This window comes from Botryllus schlosseri, chromosome 1, assembly GCF_051294905.1.
Source record: "Botryllus schlosseri isolate E-star chromosome 1, Bs_hap1, whole genome shotgun sequence".
In the NCBI taxonomy this organism is placed as follows: domain Eukaryota; kingdom Metazoa; phylum Chordata; class Ascidiacea; order Stolidobranchia; family Styelidae; genus Botryllus; species Botryllus schlosseri.
In genome coordinates this window covers 8,233,401-8,254,119 of record NC_137236.1, presented here as the reverse complement: position 1 = coordinate 8,254,119, position 20,719 = coordinate 8,233,401, and the positions used below count along the sequence as shown (strand labels likewise).

General features: G+C 39.2%; 1 protein-coding gene and 1 long non-coding RNA gene across 2 annotated transcripts; both read right to left on the bottom strand.

Annotated features, from left to right (window-relative positions):
* Positions 1–954: 954 nt before the first annotated feature.
* LOC145438570 (uncharacterized) lies at positions 955–15,273 on the bottom strand. Its single transcript, XM_080315910.1, has 4 exons — positions 13,342–15,273; positions 10,932–11,236; positions 4,612–4,716; positions 955–1,083 (listed from the first exon to the last, which is right to left on the bottom strand). The coding sequence occupies exons 1-4, from the start codon at positions 14,759–14,761 to the stop codon at positions 955–957; spliced, it is 1,959 nt and encodes a 652-aa protein (XP_080172036.1). The 5' UTR covers positions 14,762–15,273.
* Positions 15,274–17,278: 2,005 nt separating this feature from the next.
* On the bottom strand, positions 17,279–17,879 carry LOC145439432 (uncharacterized). The gene is made up of 2 exons (XR_013915210.1): positions 17,756–17,879; positions 17,279–17,534 (listed from the first exon to the last, which is right to left on the bottom strand). It is a non-coding gene; the product is annotated as an uncharacterized LOC145439432 (long non-coding RNA).
* Positions 17,880–20,719: the final 2,840 nt, after the last annotated feature.

The window sequence follows — 20,719 nt, the reverse complement described above, 5'->3', positions numbered from 1 at the left end:
TTCGGAATTCATATTATAGAATTCTCTCGTTAACATTCATAACCTTCCATACCATCAAACTATCCGTTCGGATAGCCAGCATTATGGATGCATTTTGTGATATGACGATAAGGGGGCGCGAAATTTTTCAGTATCATGTAGCGGGGCATATCAAAAAAGGTTTGAGAACCACTGGCTTAGGGCTTACCCACTAGATTAAGCTTCAAGTGGGAATGGTCTTTCAGCTAGTTACGTATCTCGCTAGTCCAAAAAGCCTTTCTAGGTATCGTGCACAGCTCGCAGTTTAAAATAAAATGACAGTGGTACTTTGTTGTATTTAAATATCAGTATACTTTGTTGTATTTAAATATCACTTTTTTGTGGTCACGATACCCATTGCCTATGTTAGGTAGAACAGCGTTGTACTGACGTAGAGTTTTAAAACGTGGTTGCCCACTTTATATCGATATTGAATATATGCGGCCCGCGGCCGCTACGAAATTTGAAAAGTGGCCCGCGACCCGTTTTAAGTTGGCGACCCCTGCCTTAAATGTTCCACCTCCACCTCAGAATTTTTCAGTGCAAGATTTCGAAATATTTCAAGAAGATGGCTTGCCTGTTCAAAATAACGATGGTTCATAACCTCATCCTTTGATTTTTAATCGATGTGATCTAAAATCCCGAATGGAATTGAAAATTAAAGTATACAGTCACGGCAAAATATCTTTAAATTCAGCAGGCAAAAAAATTACTAATGAATTTAGCACAAGCTGTACGCTTACTATTCCCTACAAAATTATCGCGTCTTCAAAACGTTCATAATTGAGTCATAGGCTATAGCTTGACTATACTAAACTGCGAGGTCATCGCTTCACATGCCAGTACAGTTGCGCGCATAGTAAAGTCAGTGAAATGAGCGAAAGTTCAATCCAATCAGAAGTATGGACTCGCTATCAAAGTTGAATCATCTTGATATCAAACCTTTACGTTGAAGTGCCCTTCAATTGTTACCGCGCCAGTAGATACGCGACTTCCACTTATCTTGATGACATCTTCTTCGTTGTTCAATTCAACCCGTTCTTCTCCTACAATCAGCTTGACAACCTGAATATTGTTCAGATGTGAAGCTCGAGATCGTGTATTTTATCGCTCATCCACCAAATATCGTGACGTCATATCGCAGATACAGTGGCGAACGAGGCATCACAGATCATCATGTGTTATACGTCATCGACACGGATCACTGATTTTACTGGCTTTTGTCAGTGGCGGTATTTTTTGACATTTGCGACTCATTAACTCCGCAATCACTCAATATCTCACACTCGTTTATATGTGGCAAGATGTATGTTAGCGATATCAGGGGGAAAAACTCTACGAATTGAGACAAAGACATTTGGTCAATATAGTTGATGTTCGAAGCAAATCATACGCACCCAAAACTGTATTCCTGTATTTACGCGAATTGACGAGCGAATTTCGTCTTTTGATCCTAACTCGAAATTGGAAAGTTTGCTATTGTGAGCATGTAACTCAGAATTACTTCATGGACATCATATCGACTCCCATATTGCAAGGGAAACAAATCGTTAGTAGTTAGTATGATCGTTGATGAGGTGGCAGGGGCTCTTATGGGCGCGGCGGCGACTCGTCTGGAAACTTCGTGGTGGTGATTCGTACTTTTAGACCCCCCTCTCGGCGGTGATTCGTAATGGCTTCTTATGGGCGCGTTGGTGTGTCGCACTTTCAGGTATAGATTGTGGCGGTGACTCGTATGGAAAACTCGTGGTGGTGAGTCGTACTTTCAGGTATAGCCTGCGTTGGTGTGTCGTATTGAAAACCCGTGGTGGTGAGTCGTACTTTCAGATATAGGCTGCGGCGGCATGGTGTTGAATATGTATCAGGTGTAGTAAATAGTCACGTGATTGGTCCTTAGTTATTGTGTATATTCCAGATTATTATATATGACCGATTCGAGTTAATCCTAACGTTTACGGTGATTGCGACAATGATATATCGTTATTCTTATGGACGCGGCGACATGTCGTACTTTCAGGAAAAAGGTGTATAAACAACTCTGATGTTTCTGTTAGTACTAGTTCTGTGTTGAACTATTTGATTATTAAGATACATGAACATCCATTCAGACAATGAAGTTCTTGAGGTATCGAAACAGTTTGAAATCGCCACCAATCATCGCACAGGTTCGTAGCATGGGAATATCGAGCGAAAATTTTCGTGTGACATGAATATATTTCATATGCCTTTGGTAAGAAATGAGTTGTGTGGGGTAATCATACACAACCTACAAAAGTTAAACTTGTCGCGTTTGATTGCCTACTTTTTATCGATGTCTTTGTGATGTTAAAAGACGGATGAGGTTACATTCTCATATAGTAAGCGGAGAAACGCAAGTAATAAATTTTACTCGTTTGAAAATACCGATCAATGGAGTAACAGTATCAATATTAGTGGTATATTATTTTTCGTGATATACAACCAATCTTCAAAGTATAACTTGTCAAAAATTTATCATGTCATAGAAAAGTCAGTTGTTACGAAATCGAAACAAATATACTTCGATTATCACGATGATGGAAATTTAGACCAACGCAGTATTTCGGAGATGGATGTGTATCGTTTGGTATGTTAACCAATCACTAAATGTCGGTTACTTGAACGATACAGTCACAAGTTGGCTGAAATCTTGATTTGCAAATGGCAGCTTGATGATGTAAAGCTCAACCACTCCAGTCTGTTTATTGTAAAGTATTTGACACAAACAAAATATCGAATGGAGACCGAGCGAGTGAAAATTGTTTTCTGCTCGACATATATGATTTACATTTAGAAAAAACGATCTACACCGATTAAGCGACTCTGTTTAATGTCATAATCTGATAAGTGAAAATTCTTGGGGTTTGATTTAGCGAGTTAATTACCGGCGATTCAATCACAAACAAGTAAGGTATTTTAGCGACTGAGTATTGTGATGACATTTACTTTGACGAATAACAACGGAAAAATGTCCGATTTCTTTGTCGGTGTATGTGTTACACATATAATTCTAGTACACCTAACTATAGGACACATTTGGCAAACATCGTATAAATTGTTTCTTGGTGATGGTAACGACTTTCAGCGGCTTGGTTTCATGTCGGGAATTATTATTTGAGGGTTCAAAAAACAATTTCAATCAATACTACAAATGAACAACAATGCAAAACACGTTTAGTAAATTACACTGTAGCAAGTACTTCCTTGATATTACGAGTGTTGTGCACTAGACACTTCTAGTTGAATTGGATGCGTCTAGCAAACATATCCCTATTTACTTTTGTAATGATTAAAGTCTTAGAGTGTAACCTCGCGATATTTTTCATTTAGCACGTTCTATAGAAAGTGTAAACGGAGTTGAGTAATAATCGTGTGTTTGGGATAGTGCTTTGATACCAAAGAGATATTTTCACACTGTGTAATGTTTCAATTCTCTGTTGCGAATTCCGACAGTAACGACATTGATGTTAAATCCTCACTCTCGGTCATTGTAAGCGAATCCTAAACATCGCAACAGTCGGTATGGAAATCGAACGCATGCATACTTTCAGACACTAACAAGTTTATTACTAACGTGAAATACTCAGAAACGTCGATTCGTGATTGTGTTAGCTTGATTCATCCTCTATACCCGTGGACACAAAGTTATCTTAACTTTCGTTACAACTCATTCGAAACGAATTGTTGCGTGCAATCTAAAAAAGCACAAGTCGAAGACGAATGATTTGATTTTAATCACCTAAAAAGTTCTTTTGTTTTGATGTTGGGTTTAATACAATTTGTATGACTATAACGAATCCGATTCCAAAAGTGAAATGTTACTTTAAACAAAAAGTTTGACGACTTGCAGTCTGATATTGATAGATGTGTAGAGTAATATGACTAGTTTATAAAATATCGGAAATGTTTTATACCTTGTCTGTGTTATGATCAAACAAATATGTGATTTGTTTCAAGTCTTGCGATTCTATATTAACTTTGGCAGTCGGTATAAAAACGAAAGTTCATTGAAATATTATTTGAATAAATAATTAAAGAGTTAGCTACCGTTGGTTGGTTGGTTTGTGGTATTCATGGTGTTTGTCGACTACTATGGTCATTTACACCAGGCCGATATTCTTTTTATTTTCCGTAACTGCCGTAGCTACCGTAAAATTATTTTATTCGAATCCAAAATTTTTTATCGCAATAACTTTGCTTGTAGTGGTTGGTATTGAGTCACATTTGTTGTGCATCGTCTCTACTGACAGCCCAACAGTTTTACGTTGTTGACAGAAAAATTTTAAAATTTAATTTTTTAAAGATAAATCCAAAATTTTCTACTGCAAGAAAATCTCTTCTACTGGTTGCAATTGACCCAAAGTTGGCGTGCAGCAATGTTCTCGCCAACCTAACAATTTTATAACATAGCCGAAGAAGTGTGAAGGTTTTTTCAACAGCCCTAATGCAGATAATGTATGTATAATGCTTTCTATCACGACTATGGCGTCACCAATCTCGTCACAAGTCTCCGCATACCCACATAAAATTATACGGGCTTATTAGTACACAACTAAATCATAGAGTCGATCTCACTTCCCAATCCAATTTTCCAGATAGCGATTCAATCCGACGATGCCCGAGAAGTGAACGTACTGCTGTTGCTGAGAAATTATTGCGACGCAAATCCACTTTCTTCACCTGGAATGATGAATGAAACATGAATACAATGTCTGCCAATATGATGTCAAACTAACAGAGCTTTGCACATGCTTATTCAGGGCATATTTTGGAACATAATTGCCATCCCCATAATAAAGGCAAACGATCCAATGTTTAGAGCCACGGTCTTTTACTAATCCATTCAAACGGCTTCAATCAATTCTAGGAATACACCGTACTCTTTAATAGACACTTACGTGACCTTTGATACGAGCCAATCAGGTTGCAGCACGATGTAAACAAAGTACAAGGCCGGGCAAGTTTACTATGAGCGCTAATGGAAAAGCGTTGAAAAATGAAGGTTTTAAGCAAAATTACATTGAATTGGGAATAGCTGGCTTTGGTGAATGGTAATAACGTAGAGCTAGTATGTATTTGCAGTGTTCTAACCTACAATAAACAGAGATAATTCGGCGAATTATCGTTAATGCGAGTGTTACATTGGTTTCAAAATACGGGAATTGGTTAGTGATAATTAGGGCGGTTTTTTTTTGACATGTCAAAATTTGTCAAAATGTTGTCAAAATTGTAGCGTTAGGTCAAAATTTGTCAAAATTTTTCATAAAAGTCAAAAAATTTTGACGTCTTGATTTTGCTTGTATTGTAGATTTTGCACTGTCGGTGAACTTATAATTTGATATTTTACCGCTTTTAGCGTTTTTTATAGGCCTACCGTTGTAAACGGCTAATCGTCTGCCCATTGTGAATCATAAACGGTCAAACAAAACAAATAATAGGTAGACATGGTGTTATGGTCAACGTACCGCAATATCCTAAATGAAGAAAGACTTCTTGTGCATTGCATCATTCTTACATTAAGAAGCGCATGATGAAAAATTGTGTTGTAGACAACATTGTCAGAATGAAGCAACACGGTGTGTCACCAGCACCAGCAGTGTACGCACAACTTGAGTGTTGTCAGCCAACAACTACTGCTGTTGAACATCCTTGGCAAGCTTCTTAGTAAGGACGTGCACTTTCTACCCAAAGGAAAGTATCTCTCGTTGTACTACAAAATATTTAATTATTTCTACCCTAATACATATTGTAACCACTGGAATTCTTCATAGGGCCAGATTTCATTAAAATGTTGTTTTTCCATGTAAAAAGTTGCCTGTTTCTAAGCCAAAAACGTTTTTCAGGCCAAACTACTTCGTTAGGACAGTCAGTTCCAACCAGAAATGAAGATAAGTGGTAGAATTCTAACATTATGTGGGAAAACACCTAATTTGCATACGTTAGGTCAAAATTTGGTCAAAATTCAGTTTTTTTAGGTCAAAAAAAGTCAAAATTTCGATTTTTTAGGTCAAAATTTTATTTTTTTTAGGTAAAAAAAAACCGCCCTAGTGATAATGATTGATTACTCTTAGTGTTGAATGGATTTTCTTGCTCCCACCTCAATATTAGATGCCGCCGTAATAAACCGGAATATCACTGTACTGGATTTGATGACTGAACAGAAAACATATCACTAACTAGACGCAAGTTTTGTTTTCATTTACTAAACGAGATACATAAAAACTCCCAATATATAGGTAGACTACGTAATCAACAGAAAGAATCATGGAATTAGATAATAACAATGATCACCACGACGGCAGGGACGGCTTTGCTCTAAAAATTGTATTCAATGCTACATTGCATTCAGCGGTTCTCAGTTTTTCATCTTGCGGTGTCGCAATCTTGACCACCAAAAATGGACGCCAATACATTTCGTAGAACTTTAACTTTTGAAACTTCAGAATCATAAATTTAGGAACAAATTATGGGTCAAACTCTATATTTTCCATGTGCACATTACGAAATGTATACATAAAACAACATATAGTTTCATACAAGCGCAAGTCATTTGGCCTTGTACTTGGGCATACCATCTGTGATTTTTCTTCAGATAATAACCATCTGCAGCAATCATCAAATATGGAAAATACTTTTCAGGTGTTCAGTGGCGTATCCAGGGGGTAGGGGCGGCGCGTGTTGATTGATCAGCGAGACGCAGACACAGCGGCACCAGTACGACAATGCTGTTCTCAAATCCACATTGTCTTCGCGATTATTGGCGAGAAATAGCCTACAATTGACATTCACATTTCAAAATACAAGCCTAGCAATCCACGTTCCCGATTGTTAGGTGACTTGCTGTCGTCTAAATACTGGCCTATGTTGTCGCTGAACGGGAGAATTGAGTAGGCCTAGTAGTAAAGTTAACCCAATTATATCGGCTGACAAGCTTCTCTGTGATCTACTTATTATCCCAGTGTGTACTCTGCATTAATTTACTGACTTGCGTGCTTGCAATTAATGCTCTGTATTAATTGACTGACTTGCGTGCTTACAATTAAGGTCTAATTATCTCCGCGCGTACTAGACGCTCAGCCGTACGGCTAGTAAAGCCATCGAGAAGCACAATTCGTGTGCGACGTACACTGTGTTCACACCACACCTCTCTGTGGCGATCACGATCGCCCTCGTTTATGCAACCGCCCTAATCCGCGCTTGTTCGTCCGCTGCGATACTTCCGGCCGTGCGCATAATTTCGTCAAACAAAATCGCGCATCTCTGGCCGGAACTAGGCGCTTGAAGACGGGCGGTGTTTGCCGGTTCATGACTGAATGTGAGCATTTACGAATTTCTTTCAATCATACCGTAAAATAACGCGATTTTCAGGCAATGTCTGTATCGTATTCGTACATCTCCCACTCACCGCAAATCTCTATTTAATATTAAACCATAATATATCGTAAATATTCGCCATGGCGTGGAGACGAATGATCGTATCGTAACGCAAACCCCGGATACGCGCCTGCAAGGTCGGTGTTATTAGGTCATCCTTTACCGTGTGGGCGGAATTGACTTCCAACTAGCAAAACTAGGGATGTCAAAAGACAACAAATCAAGACGACGTTTCTTTCGGTATCCAATGTAAACAATGGATCACCAGGACGAGCTTTTGGCGCCCCCAAGTGTATGAATGTCTCCGATTAGCCAGTTTTCGCCACCCGGCAATAGGCCTTTTGCAGGACTTCGATCACGTGACTAGATACGCATAGCAACAGCAAATTGGTTAGCAAGCTACTTTCTCGCGCACCTGCGTTAGTGCTAAATACCGCATAGTGTACTGTTGATTTCTGGTTGTAAACGTTTCGGAAATTTGTTGCAGAAGTCATCAGAGATTCACCTATGCTAGATGTCAATCCTGTACAAAGGATTTAGAATGATATCGTCAGAATTACGCAGAAATCCATCGGTAACGTAGTCGTATTACGGTACTCAACTCTGATCATATGTAGCCTACTTAAATCTATGCATTTGAAGTAAAGCGATTGGTTTATATTCTGGTAAGAGTATTTGTTAGTTCAAGCAGTACTATTTGTCTGTTGTGGAGCCTCATATTGGATGGAAGATATGACTGAAGCAGCCGGGACCCGCAAGGATCAGGATATACTGTCTGCTGGTCTGGGTGCTGGCGTACTGCTATAAGACAAATGTCGCTGAACACATCGGAAGTATCTTTTGGGAGAACCTGCCATCAAGACTAAGCAAAGCGATGTGACACTTTATTGTTGCATGATACAATGCCGATTTTATTAGCACTACTTCGCAACTGCGATTGAAGTGGATTTGGCAAATCACACGCGATTTTGATAAATAGTTGATGTCACATATGTGCGCTATTTAGCGAACTAAGGGAAGTAACTATCCAATAACTCTTAGAGCAGCTCAAACGCAGTGACAAGATCGGTCATCCTATACCCAGAGGTGGTCAACGTGGTCATTGTTGGGAACCGAGTAGAAGTAATGCCTTAATTTATACTCCAGTACAAGTAGCACTAATTACTTTCAGGACATGTCCAAAGTACTTCAAGTGGAAGCAGAAATGAATTTCTGAAAAGTAATCAAGAAATTCGTTACATGAAGTAGATTTGGTTGAGGGTCACTTAGTTTTAGAAATTGGTGCCATGCGACAACTGTAAACATTGCATGTTGCATCTTCTTGATCAGCGCAAAAGGGTGATGAAACCACAAATAGGTGCAATTTTCAAAAATTTATTTAGTTATCGTGGTACTGGGGCTATTTTGCCCAGTTGTTATGACAACCTCATGCTTGAAGGGGATGCAATCATGCGCCAAAGCTACTTTCTAGTTGAAAAAATTTCAAACCTGACAAAAAAGTACTACCTAAAAGTGTCAAGTAGAAGTGGAAGTAGCCTAAACTCATAATGACGCTAGTACTCAGGTAAAATAGTACTTCGTTGCTGACCCCCTCTGTGTATTGGTTCGACGAACTCAGAAACATCCTCTAAAGACGACTAACATTATTTCTTTTGCATTGACTCCGTAATATTCTGAACTTATGATATTATTTGATTCATTGAATTTACAAATAAACTTGCAAAGAAGTGCAATTTATTAATTTTTGTGCATTCGATACCCAGAGCATAAGAAATAGTTGAAGAAAAATGCATGTTAACCTTATCAAGTTTAATAACTGCCGAGACTCTTATGCCTATGTAATTTCCTCTACCTCCATAGCCACTTGTCTAGACATATTCATAGCATCCACGGAAGAGCGCTTGTCTTGCTGTACACAAATGAAATATCATTTTCAAAGCAGACATCAACATCGGGAAAGAAGTTCAGGACAGTTAGTCAGTGGTCAGATCATCTGCTGACATTTTCTGTTGGCATGAAACCACGCTGCCTTCTACCGCATGACCGAATTTTATGGGGTGATAATAATTGGCTCCAGGCTGAATTCTTGACGAGGGCATCATCAATTTCTTAGTGGCCTATGTTCGACTCTCTTGAGATAATCCATCAGATCATTAATTCGTATACATGTGCTATAGCCATGTCTTGAAACTCAAGATATTTGCACTGTGCCATAGAGTGAAGTAATCCAATCCAGGCAATCAATCAAGTAATCGAGGCCTCGGGACAGTTTGTTGCACCCTCAATTGGAGCTGATGATCATTTTTCTTCGGGTAGTGGCACTTGGCAGCATGACAGAATGATCAATAACTTGTAATATAGGTGTAGAGGTCTAAATATTTTGAATTGTTCAACTGAGAAGCCATACAATAGCATATGATGGTTAATATGTAGCACATTGCATGAATTCATGACACATCAACGTACTGGCACTGCCAGTCATTGTCTCTATAGGCTTAAAAATAGCAGTATCATATATATATTGCAATCGATATCAATCATCAAAATGCTGGAATGATTACCAACTACAACTACAATACAACTATAGTATAGTATACTATCCACACCTAACTTAATGCTGCAATAAATATCACGCAGTCAATGTCCTGCAATGTCGAGTTTTGTGTCAGAAAATCATAGTTGACTACCAAATAACGGCTACAATGTCGATCATTTTGACGCAAGGAGTTTACATAGTTCATGAATCAAAGACATCCAACATATTTGAATCCTTGCGCATTTCCATGACACTTGCGTTTTATATAAAACGTTTACAGCACGGAAACGGTAATATACTGTATCAGACATACGGCTACGTTAACGACGGATTTCTGCGTAATTCTGACGATATCATTCTATGTGCTTTGTACAGGATTGACATCTAGCATAGGTAAATCTCTGATGACTTCTGCAACAAATTTCCGAAACGTTTACAACCAGAAATCAACAGTACACTATGCGATATTTAGCACTGAAGCAGGTGCGCGAGAAAGTGGCTTGCTAACCAATTTGTGGTTGCTATGCGTATCTAGTCACGTGATCGAAGTCCTGCAAAAGGCCTATTAAATTAGTCTGAATTAGTCTTTTTGGGATAACAGCTGATGTCTATGGCAAATCACTATGTGGAGTAGCTGATCTTCGAAGTAATACCTTAAGCCATCGCTGTCGGGTTCGTGATATCGATGAAAATACTCCTGATATACTCACATATCATGTATGTTCATAGTTCACTGAGCAGGTTGCTACTATATCGTTCCCATCGAATATGATTTTGAAAATTGCTATGATTCCCGCAATAGGCCTAACCGACGTGAAATTATGACCCCGAATGGATTGCTACGAACAGTGCATCGCCGCGAAAAGATGTGAATATTGCACCATATCATATCTGAAGAGGGGAGGCTTCCAAATTAGAAAAATTCCAGAATAACACATAATATAGTTTTCCCACGAAATGAATCATTTGAAAAAGTATGACTCACTCGTATTCTATTTTCCAGACACCTTGCAATGATGCTCAAAAGCTCGTCGTCGATACTGCAGTTGAATAAATTCAAAGAACGAAGGCTTTGGTTCCTTGCTGCGAGCGATCCAACGATATGAGCTTCATCGCGATTCAATGAGATATAAGATGCGTCGATGACGGAAAGATCTTTCATAGGATTGTCGTCGCCCGATTCGTAGATTGCTGTATATAGTTCCATGCGAACATATCTGTCTTCGTTATCGTGAAGTTGTGAAAGGACCGATTGAGATAAAGCTTGTTGCTTCTGTGTTTGATCCGTCACTGTCAAGCAATACACAATGTCGTTGTACCGGTATTCGTAATGTTTCTTGCCTAATCGTTTACGTAACAATTGAATAATTCACGCGACTGTGATGAGGCAGGGTTCAGATGGAGTCATTAAGCTCTAATGCAGTGGTTCTCAACCTTTTTGGCTTTGCGGACCCCTTTTGACCGTCACGGACCCTCGCGGACCCCCTCAAGTTTTTGTTCAATTTTAGCTCTATTATGGTGCAACCTTCATCTGTCTTGTGCAAATACTAACTGTAGGCTTGTGATAAACAGCAAAATCACGATTTTTCTTGAAAATAACATCATCCTATTTATGTAGAAATTGGATAGACTTTTATTATTTCAAAGCTAATTTTGCTGCTGTATTTCTTGAAGTACGTGGTCGTGTCTTGAAAATCCGCGTCTTCGTTTTGATATGAACGAGGAGTGCCCAAAACCATTTCCGCAAAGATAGATGGAGGCTAATGCAGTATTAACGCATAACGCTTCCGACGATACTTTTGGTGTGATCGCAGCATTTATGGCACCAAAATTAAGAAACATATATTTTATGAAGATATCACGTCCTGCATCTAGCGCAGGGACGGGCAACATACGGCTCGCGACGGCATTTTGATCGGCCCGCAGAGAGTTTCCACCGTCAAAGTGAAATCCTAGTCTAATAGTATAGACAAATTTTATGCGCCAAATAATGGAACCAAGTTTTTCAACCTGAGAAAGACTGTCACGAAACGACTTGTTCTGTTCGGGTTTACATATATATTTACGAGCAAACATTTTGGACCATTAACAATTGAACATTAACAAGACAAGGCTGCATACCAATATAACTGGTGACATGAATTTTAGGGTTGGAGCGTAATGCTTTGATAGCAACGAAACACCCCTTATTGTTCATAAAAAAAATCAGCTTTGTCGATAGGGCATCCGCAATAAGAATGCGCCAAATCTGATAGCCGAGCTTCAAGAGCAGGTTTATCATCGTCCTATTTATGAAAATATTCGGGCACATTTCAATATTAATCTACTATTCAATTGTATATTGAAGTTCTGTACCTCCAAGAAACTGTTCAAATAGTGGTTATGTAATCACAGGACAAAATGGATTTCGTGGCGAGGTTTCAATCCCTGCATTGGGACAAATTAGGGAAATACTTCGGAAATTTTTATTTCAAACGACTGTTCACTAATTTGATGAGACTGACAACTTCAAATCGACAAGACATTACGAAGTCACCCTGATTGACGTTACTATCTCCATATTTTTATTTTGTCAATAAGCCCCATCAAAACGTCTCTAAACAGCAATATGTTTGTATCAGCAAGTTATTGGAAAATTGGCAATGAAAATGAATTTCCACACTACGATAGTTCATGTCAGACGATTATTATGATGATATGAGTCATGAGGTTTTAGCAGTTGTGGTGCGAAACTGCCTCATGCTTTCTCAAATTAAAAAATAAAATATAAATTACGTTATCAACCATTTTGAAAATTTAGAGGTCTCGCGGACCCCCTGAAATTGCTTCGCGGACCCCCAGGGGTCCGCGGACCCCCGGTTGAGAACCGCTGCTCTAATGTCTAGTTCACAATAACAAGAGCATTTCATGCGCATCAATATCGCATGTTCGACTAAGATCGGGTCCAGAATTCATACCTAAGTGTTGGAGGTTTATTTAGGCTCACCCTCCGGAAGCTGTATCTTTCAAAAAGATTAGAAGTGGGCCGTGCTACAAGTCGGCGGATGCAAATTCAAAAATGCAAAAATAGGACTGGTGTAAATGACACCTTTAGTCGACAGACACCATATATACCCGAAACAAACAAACAAACAATGTCACATAGTGATCATCGATGGGCCCTGGTAGCGCTCACGTTCAATAATCTGCGAATTTATGCAAATTTTAGATATATAAGTTATATTTAGCCGACTGAATGTAAAGACTTATTTACCAGCCTTGTATGAATTTAAGATCTTTCGACTATTTCACCCTTCCATTGTGACAATACCATCAAAGTCATGATAAACCATAAGCGACCATAATAATCAATCGGTGATGCGGCAGAATAGCCATGGAAAACCATAATTACTCACCGTTGTGAAGATCGTAATTAGATTTCATGTAAACGATGCCTGTAACGAATCTTCGAACCACGGACCATCGTTTCTCATGTAGATGTTGGCCATCAAAGCGAATGAACATTTCGAGCTCCATTTCCGAGATAAAACTAGCTGCCAGAAATTCCTGCATGCTTTGATGACAGAAGAAGAATGTGAAGTCGCCTTCCATCAAGTGACGGCTTAGGATGTTGTTGCCAGGCACTTTCGTCATCAAATCCTGTACTTCGTCCGCCGATATTCTAAACCGATCCAAATCTGCCTTGTAGAATACGACTCGTCCCTCTCTCATGCCTTTAAACGCCATTTCCTTCAATTTGTTGATAATCGAGAGGATTTGCTTACGGTTTCGGATATTTTCCACACTCCGTAATACTAACATGATCCTGCTGTACAATTCTGTCACGGTAGACGGAGGAGGTCTATCTGGATCAATTCCCATCACCACTGCTATCAAAATCAGGAAAACCGGGAGCGATACTAGTTGTATTAATCGCGGTGACATGATTTCAATATTTTTCCAGAGACGCTGCCCGTTCTCACAGAGCAGACAAGTAAACAGTTTAGAAGCGTCTTGCAGTGTGAGACCGGTAAGTGTGATAATATCTTGCGGACGTGCCTCCGCCGGTAACTCGGAGACTTTGAATTCACGTGACGCCACGATGATTTTGACATGGGGAAGAATTCTGCGTGATAGGATGTTGTACATGATGGTCGACGTAGTCGCTTTTTCAAACGTCCTTATATTTCGTACGGTAGACTCCTCAAAATCCCACTTTACTTGATCAAGCCCATCAAAAATGATAATTGCTTTGGATTGATTCTCGAGCAGCCATTTGAAAGATTCATCTTCTTCATACTCAGTTTCAAACAGACCGCCGAATATGAATTTGGATGCTTTCATACAGTTCTGTTCTTTCATGTTCTTCAATTCGACGTAATGTATCATTTTTTGCTTCGGTTTCGGTTCGGAAGAAGATTGCTTACCTTTTTCAATGCCAGAAGAAGTTCGGAGAGTCATGCGGACAAGTCTACGGAAGAGATTAGATTTCCTTAACGGAACCGCTTCATCCTTTTCCTTCGCGGAGGGAATTACGAGCGCTTTCTGTGCAATTCTACGCACGAGAGTAGTTTTACCCGATCCCGCAGAAGCGACAATTGCAGTGTAACCAACTTTGTTGTCATGAGGTAATTTCTCGGACTTTGACAGCCATTCCATTATCTCTTCCATTGTTATCGGTTTACCGTAATTTTCGGATTGACGGTAAAACCCGATTTCCTCTATCAACTGACTTTTAAAAGCTTTCTTTCTAGATTCAAGAACAGATTCATCATTTGAAGATTTTTGTTCGTGAATACGGCCTTTGTAGTATTCATCAGCATTAAACTTTTTCATCTGCGGGAAAACTTCGAAGTCAGGTTCGTGAGGAAATTCATTCTTGAAGTCTTCGCGAATGCCATTTGCCGTTTCTTGTAGAGTATGGTCGTTTATAACCTTTATCAATTTCCAGTAATCTACGCCGGCAGAAAAAAAAATTATTGTAACTTTTATCAAGTATTGCTCAAAATTTAAAGGAGTAATTTAAAAAAACATGCTATAAAACTATTTCTGGTATGGTTCTCTTTCGGTTCGGTTTGTTAGCAATTCTTATCAGTTCAATACACCATAAAATTGCGACGCAGTAAAAAGATAGGAAGGTGTCGAAACCACATGGAGTAGTCTTTGCAATCAGACACCCACCTTGGCCTAGGCCAAGGGTGGCCAACCTTTTCGGCTAAAGGGCCACATAATATTTACGAAGCATTGCGCGGGCCACTTGTATGTTGATTTCCTTTTAGTCGTCTGATAAGAGCGAATCGGATTAGGTAAAGGTAAAAAGGAATTATATACTATAAACAAAAAAATCAATATGGTAACACTTATGTCACGAACACTATATGTACAATTGTACATGTCGTAGCCGCGCCATGCGCGAATTTTCTCAAAAGTAATGAAAGATAGGTCAATAAAATAATGTTATACAATTGTATATTGACGTTCTGTACCTCCAAGAAGCTCTTCAAAATAATGTTAGTTGTATATATTGTGGTGGGTCGTTCCTGTATACTGCTGGGCTCATTTGGCCAGGACATGATTAATCGGCGCCTTGACATATCAATATCGAAGGATTAAGTGAACGTGCGTCTGTCAGTTTGTGCAAATTTTCATCGCTGACGATCTTTCCGGGAGCGCAGTCGCCAAGTCGAATGTCGGACCACACATTCTCGCATAATTGCCGATATAGTTACACTCAATTCCGTAAATTAGGCGTAGTTTTGATTTCCATGAGAAGGCAACAATACTAAAAGCAATAGATCGCACACAGTGCTGTAAAATATTAAGTCAAATAAATCTGATAAATCTGAAATATTCTAGTTGATGGTCATATACGAAGATCTACGAAAATGTGGAGGACCCCTGGCTACGCCAATACGTCGGAACTGATATTTTAGTCATTAACGTCCCAATATCGGCGGCCAGGCTAATCATATTTTCGGTTGCTCTTGCAAGTTTACAATAAATTACCTGGCTAATTCATTTTTTGATATTATAAGTAATTTCAAGAATTGCCTTGCGAGCCACTCAAAACCTTCGCGCGGGTCACGGGTTGGCCGGCCCTGGGCTAGTCGATGTAAAGAGGAGGCATATACACTGAATGAGATGTTAAAGTAGTACAGAAAAAAAGCAAGCGAAAAAATGGAGTGGCATTTCACTGAAAACGAGATCGATAGTCAGTAACAGTATCAGTATCAGTTCTGCTCGATTTGCTCAACAAAGAGCTATGTGATGGATTAGCTGCATATTAATGATATCTACGGCGCAACGGCTTGCACCAAGAAGTTGAAAAACCACATCCAAAGACGACAGTGCCTGATCTCTCTCTCTCTATATATATACAATAAATCGCTTGATTTATTCACTTTCGTTTCAATCTGACGTCCTTCAATTCGGACGCTCAAACGAGACCGCTGACAATGACACTTTCACTGGGTTACCTTTTCAGGATATTGATTTTGTTGAAGTCGTGAACACTGCGTATTGCTGCAATGCCTTGGGTCAAGTTTGCAAATCTAGGGGTTTCAGGTGCGTGATACTTGACTTGTTTTATGGATATGCATGGATTTTCGCGGAAAATTACTTCCGCGTGTTGCGTTACTTTCTTGCTGCGTACCAGCAAGACATGTGAGTTTCAGCGGTCTCGCCAGGCCGTTCGTGAAATAAGAAATTACCATATTTGACAGCATAAAATGGTATTCATGATTCATTGAATAACGAACAAAGAAGCTAAAAAAAAACAGACACCCTGCAAATCTTAAACTTTTCGAGTATCTAATACCCTGATATATCAAAAAATTATAAATGCAAATCTTTACTGCAACTTTCCAAATGCAACAAAAATCGGCGTTACGTGATCACTGATCACGCTTCTTTGACCGAGTTCCCAAACCAGCAGCGATGTTTTGGATCTTTTGTAGCCTGTCGATGCAATTTTGGTTTACCCCGTAAAGTAGAGCATTTCCATAGTCAAGCCGTGATATCACCACCTACAGATTATGGCTTTGCATGCATCCTCAGATAGGTAGTTCCTGATTCGACTGATCTTGTGGATATACATGAAACAGATCTTTGATGTATAGTCGATATGTTTTTCCATTGAGATCATGCCGTCAAAGTGAATACCTAGGTTACGTACACAGGTCTTGGTTTGGATGGTGTCTGGCCCAAATCTGATGGTGAATAGATTGCGGTCGATGGGGCGTCTGGTTGGCGTAAAAATGATGAGTTCAGTTTTATCCTTGTCTAACTTGAGACGATTTTTGTGTCTTCCAGAGCTCAATATCGATATGACATCGCTGTAACTTGGATGACACGCTCTCCCAATCATTGCTATTTCTCATAAGAAATTCATTGAAAAGGCACTTTCAGCAGATCATTATCTTAAATATGCACACCGTATTGTATGAAAGAGCATTATACTGACTTATAATCCCGGAAGGTGTTTCTCCTTCAGCTCTTGTAATATTGTAGACGATCTTGTTCGCATTGATTTGATCTCTGGCCACGAGATTAACAGAGCTCATTGTGAAATTCAGATTGACATTTTCTCCTTCGGCCAAAGTTGCGGATCCTATGAAAAGCACATTATTATTGCTCTGCTTGCCAGGTTCCATACACAGCCTTATTAGAAAATAATATGAATTCTTTTATTTTCTTCGATATACTTCGGAATATTATTTGCGCAACGAGCAAAATGTACGGTATTTGAATTACTTCTCAGCTGTTTTAGATGGATAATATAATCATGTATTTTAAGTAGTCTGAGCTCAATACAGACATTGGGATACTCACCGCTTATTTCGGGCGATATTGATGTAGCCTTGACATCAGCGACATCAGAATTGTTATATTTACATCCTTCTGCCATGGTCTTGATAACGTGGTATACTAATTAGCTAGCGTATATGACAATACTGAAAATATATAATAACATTCTATGTTAGGGGTACCACACTTCCTCTTTTAAGAGGATTTGTCCCCTTTTTTACTTTTTTGATAGTGTCCTCAGAGGATGCCCCTATGTACTCTTCTTTTAGAATGTTGTATGCAAAAAATTTGACTGACATGCAGTAAATCAGCATTGAAGTAACGAACGCTCCGGCGGCTATTTCGAGATATGAGCCGTAAAGTTGGCCTTATTTTAGTCAATCGAACACGAATTGAGAAAAAATTACCATTTTTTCAGGATTTCATCCGGTATTGCAGAGCTTCTTGGAGGTACAGAACTGCAATATACAATTGAATAGTATATTCATATTGAAATGAACCCGAATACTTTCGGCTGACACTCGTCAGGGGTAATCGTCGACTAGTAGATAATTGGAAAGAACATTGCATATCAACAATCGTATCACAAAATATGACGTCACCAGCATGAAAGAGGGAGCGTTTATTCAGCGTGTACTCAAAGGTGGTGTGGACATTAGAAAAATCACGTGACTGTCACGCCCAGATACCTTTGATGACTTTGCTATTATCGATCCGTCTGCAGCAGTAATTAAAGGCGAAGTCGCTATTGGTCTTTGTAGATTTTGACTGTGTTTCATATCGAGTTCGGTAACAGGATTTGGTATGGTATATTTTGATGCTGTCATCTAGCACTGTATCAAGTTTCAATGCTGTAACTCAATGATTAGCGAAGTAATTTCGCTGTCGAAGTCGAGCATCTGTTGGATCAGCGCGCACCGATATATTGCCGACTTCGATAACGGAATTACCAAGCTGATGATTGAGTGACAATCCTGAAACTTACTGGGAAGTTGTATAACACAACCAAGATATACCATACCGAATTTCGTCATCCATCTCGGTATGGAACACTTTGAAAATTCACATATACCAATATCAAATTTCGCGAAAATTCCCTTATGCGGTAGGCTCAATGCCAAATCAACGCATGAACACCCTGGATACTAGACTTCGATAACGTACATACTACTGTAATTATCGAGTCACAGCCTTGAAACTTGGTACAGTCTTAGATTCCCTCATCAAGGTATATAATACGAAATTTTGTTTTCCATCGCCATATAGAACACAATCAAAATATACACATATTAATACTACTGTCTTTCGCGAAGAATCTGTTATGCGGTAGGCTGAAGGCCAGATGATTGCATCTTACACTGAATCAATTTTCAAGGGTGTGAGTCGATGACTAGGATAGTAATTTAGATATCATATTCGAGTATATCAGGTTGGCCGCTGAGTTGAAATCCAGCCTACCGCATGACAGATTTTTCACAAAAGCTGGAATTGCTATATGTAAGTTTTGAATGTATTTTATTTCGCGATGGATAACAGAATTTCGTAATATAGATCTGTATCGGGTTTTAAAGCTGTAACTCAATGATTACGGTAGCAATTTCGTAATCAAAGTCGAGTATGTCAGGGTACGCGCTGATCTGGCATTCAGCCTATACCGCATATAAGATTTTTCGCAAAAGCCGGTATTGGTATGTGTACAATTTGAATGAATTTTATACGGCGATGGATAACAAAATTTCGTAGGCTATTATATATCTTGGTGAGGGAATCTAACACTGTACCAAGTTTCAAGGCTGCGACTCGATAATTACAGTAGTAAGTACGTTATCGAAGTCTAGTTTCCAGGGTGTGCGTGCGCTGATTTGGCATTGAGCCTACCGCATAAAGGAATTTTCGCGAAATTTGATATTGGTATATGTGACCTTTCAAAGTGTTCCATACCGAGATGGATGACGAAATTCGGTATGGTATATCTTGGTTGTGTTATACAACTTCGCAGTAAGTTTCAGGATTGTCCCTCAATGATTAACATAGTAATTCCGTTATCAAAGTCGGCAATGTATCGGTGCGCGCTCATCTACCAGATACTCGACTTTGGCAGATAAATTATTACGCTAATCATTGAGTCACAGCCTTGAAACGAGGTACAGTGCTGGATGACAGCATCAAAATATACCATACCAAATCCTGTCACCCAACTCGATATGGAACACAGTCAAAATCTACAAAGACCAATAGCGACTTCGCCTTTAATTACTGCTGCAGACGGATCGATACTAGCAAAGTCATCAAATGCATCTGGGCGTGACAGTCACGTGATTTTCCGAGTGGCAACACCACCTTTGAGTACACGCTGGTTCAATGTACTATTTTTACCTGGTACACCCTAACTCATCCGCTTAAGATTGATGCTGACTGATCAAAGGCCATTAATTATGCCATCGGCAAACATCTGTTACATAATCCGATTAGTGCGAATAATTATCGAGACGACCGATTTCGAATAGTTGCGCGCGACCGTTCACAATTCCATTTGTGTGCCTCGGAGTCGACTCTTATCAAAATACACCGACCAAAACTCTGTCAATAAAAGGAGTTCGTGTACCACCTAAAAATAGTACATTGAACGCTCTCTCTTTCATGCTGGTGACGTCATATTTTGTGATACGATTGTCGATATACAATTTTTTTTGCATTTTTAGGCAAATTCAAAATTTTCAAACTCTACGAAATCCGCGAATATTGGTTGGAATGAATTCAAATTTGCTGTGCGTCGTTTTTTAAAGCAACCTAACGATTTAATCAAGTAACCCGCAAGATTAAAGAAAAAAGGTTATTTTTGAACCGCCCTAATATACATTAATGCAATATTCTTTCCAATTCTCTACTAGTTGCTGACGATTACCCTTGACGAGTGTCAGCCGAAAATATTCGGGCTCATTTCAATATGAAGATATTATTCAATTTTACCTAAATATCAGGATTTTG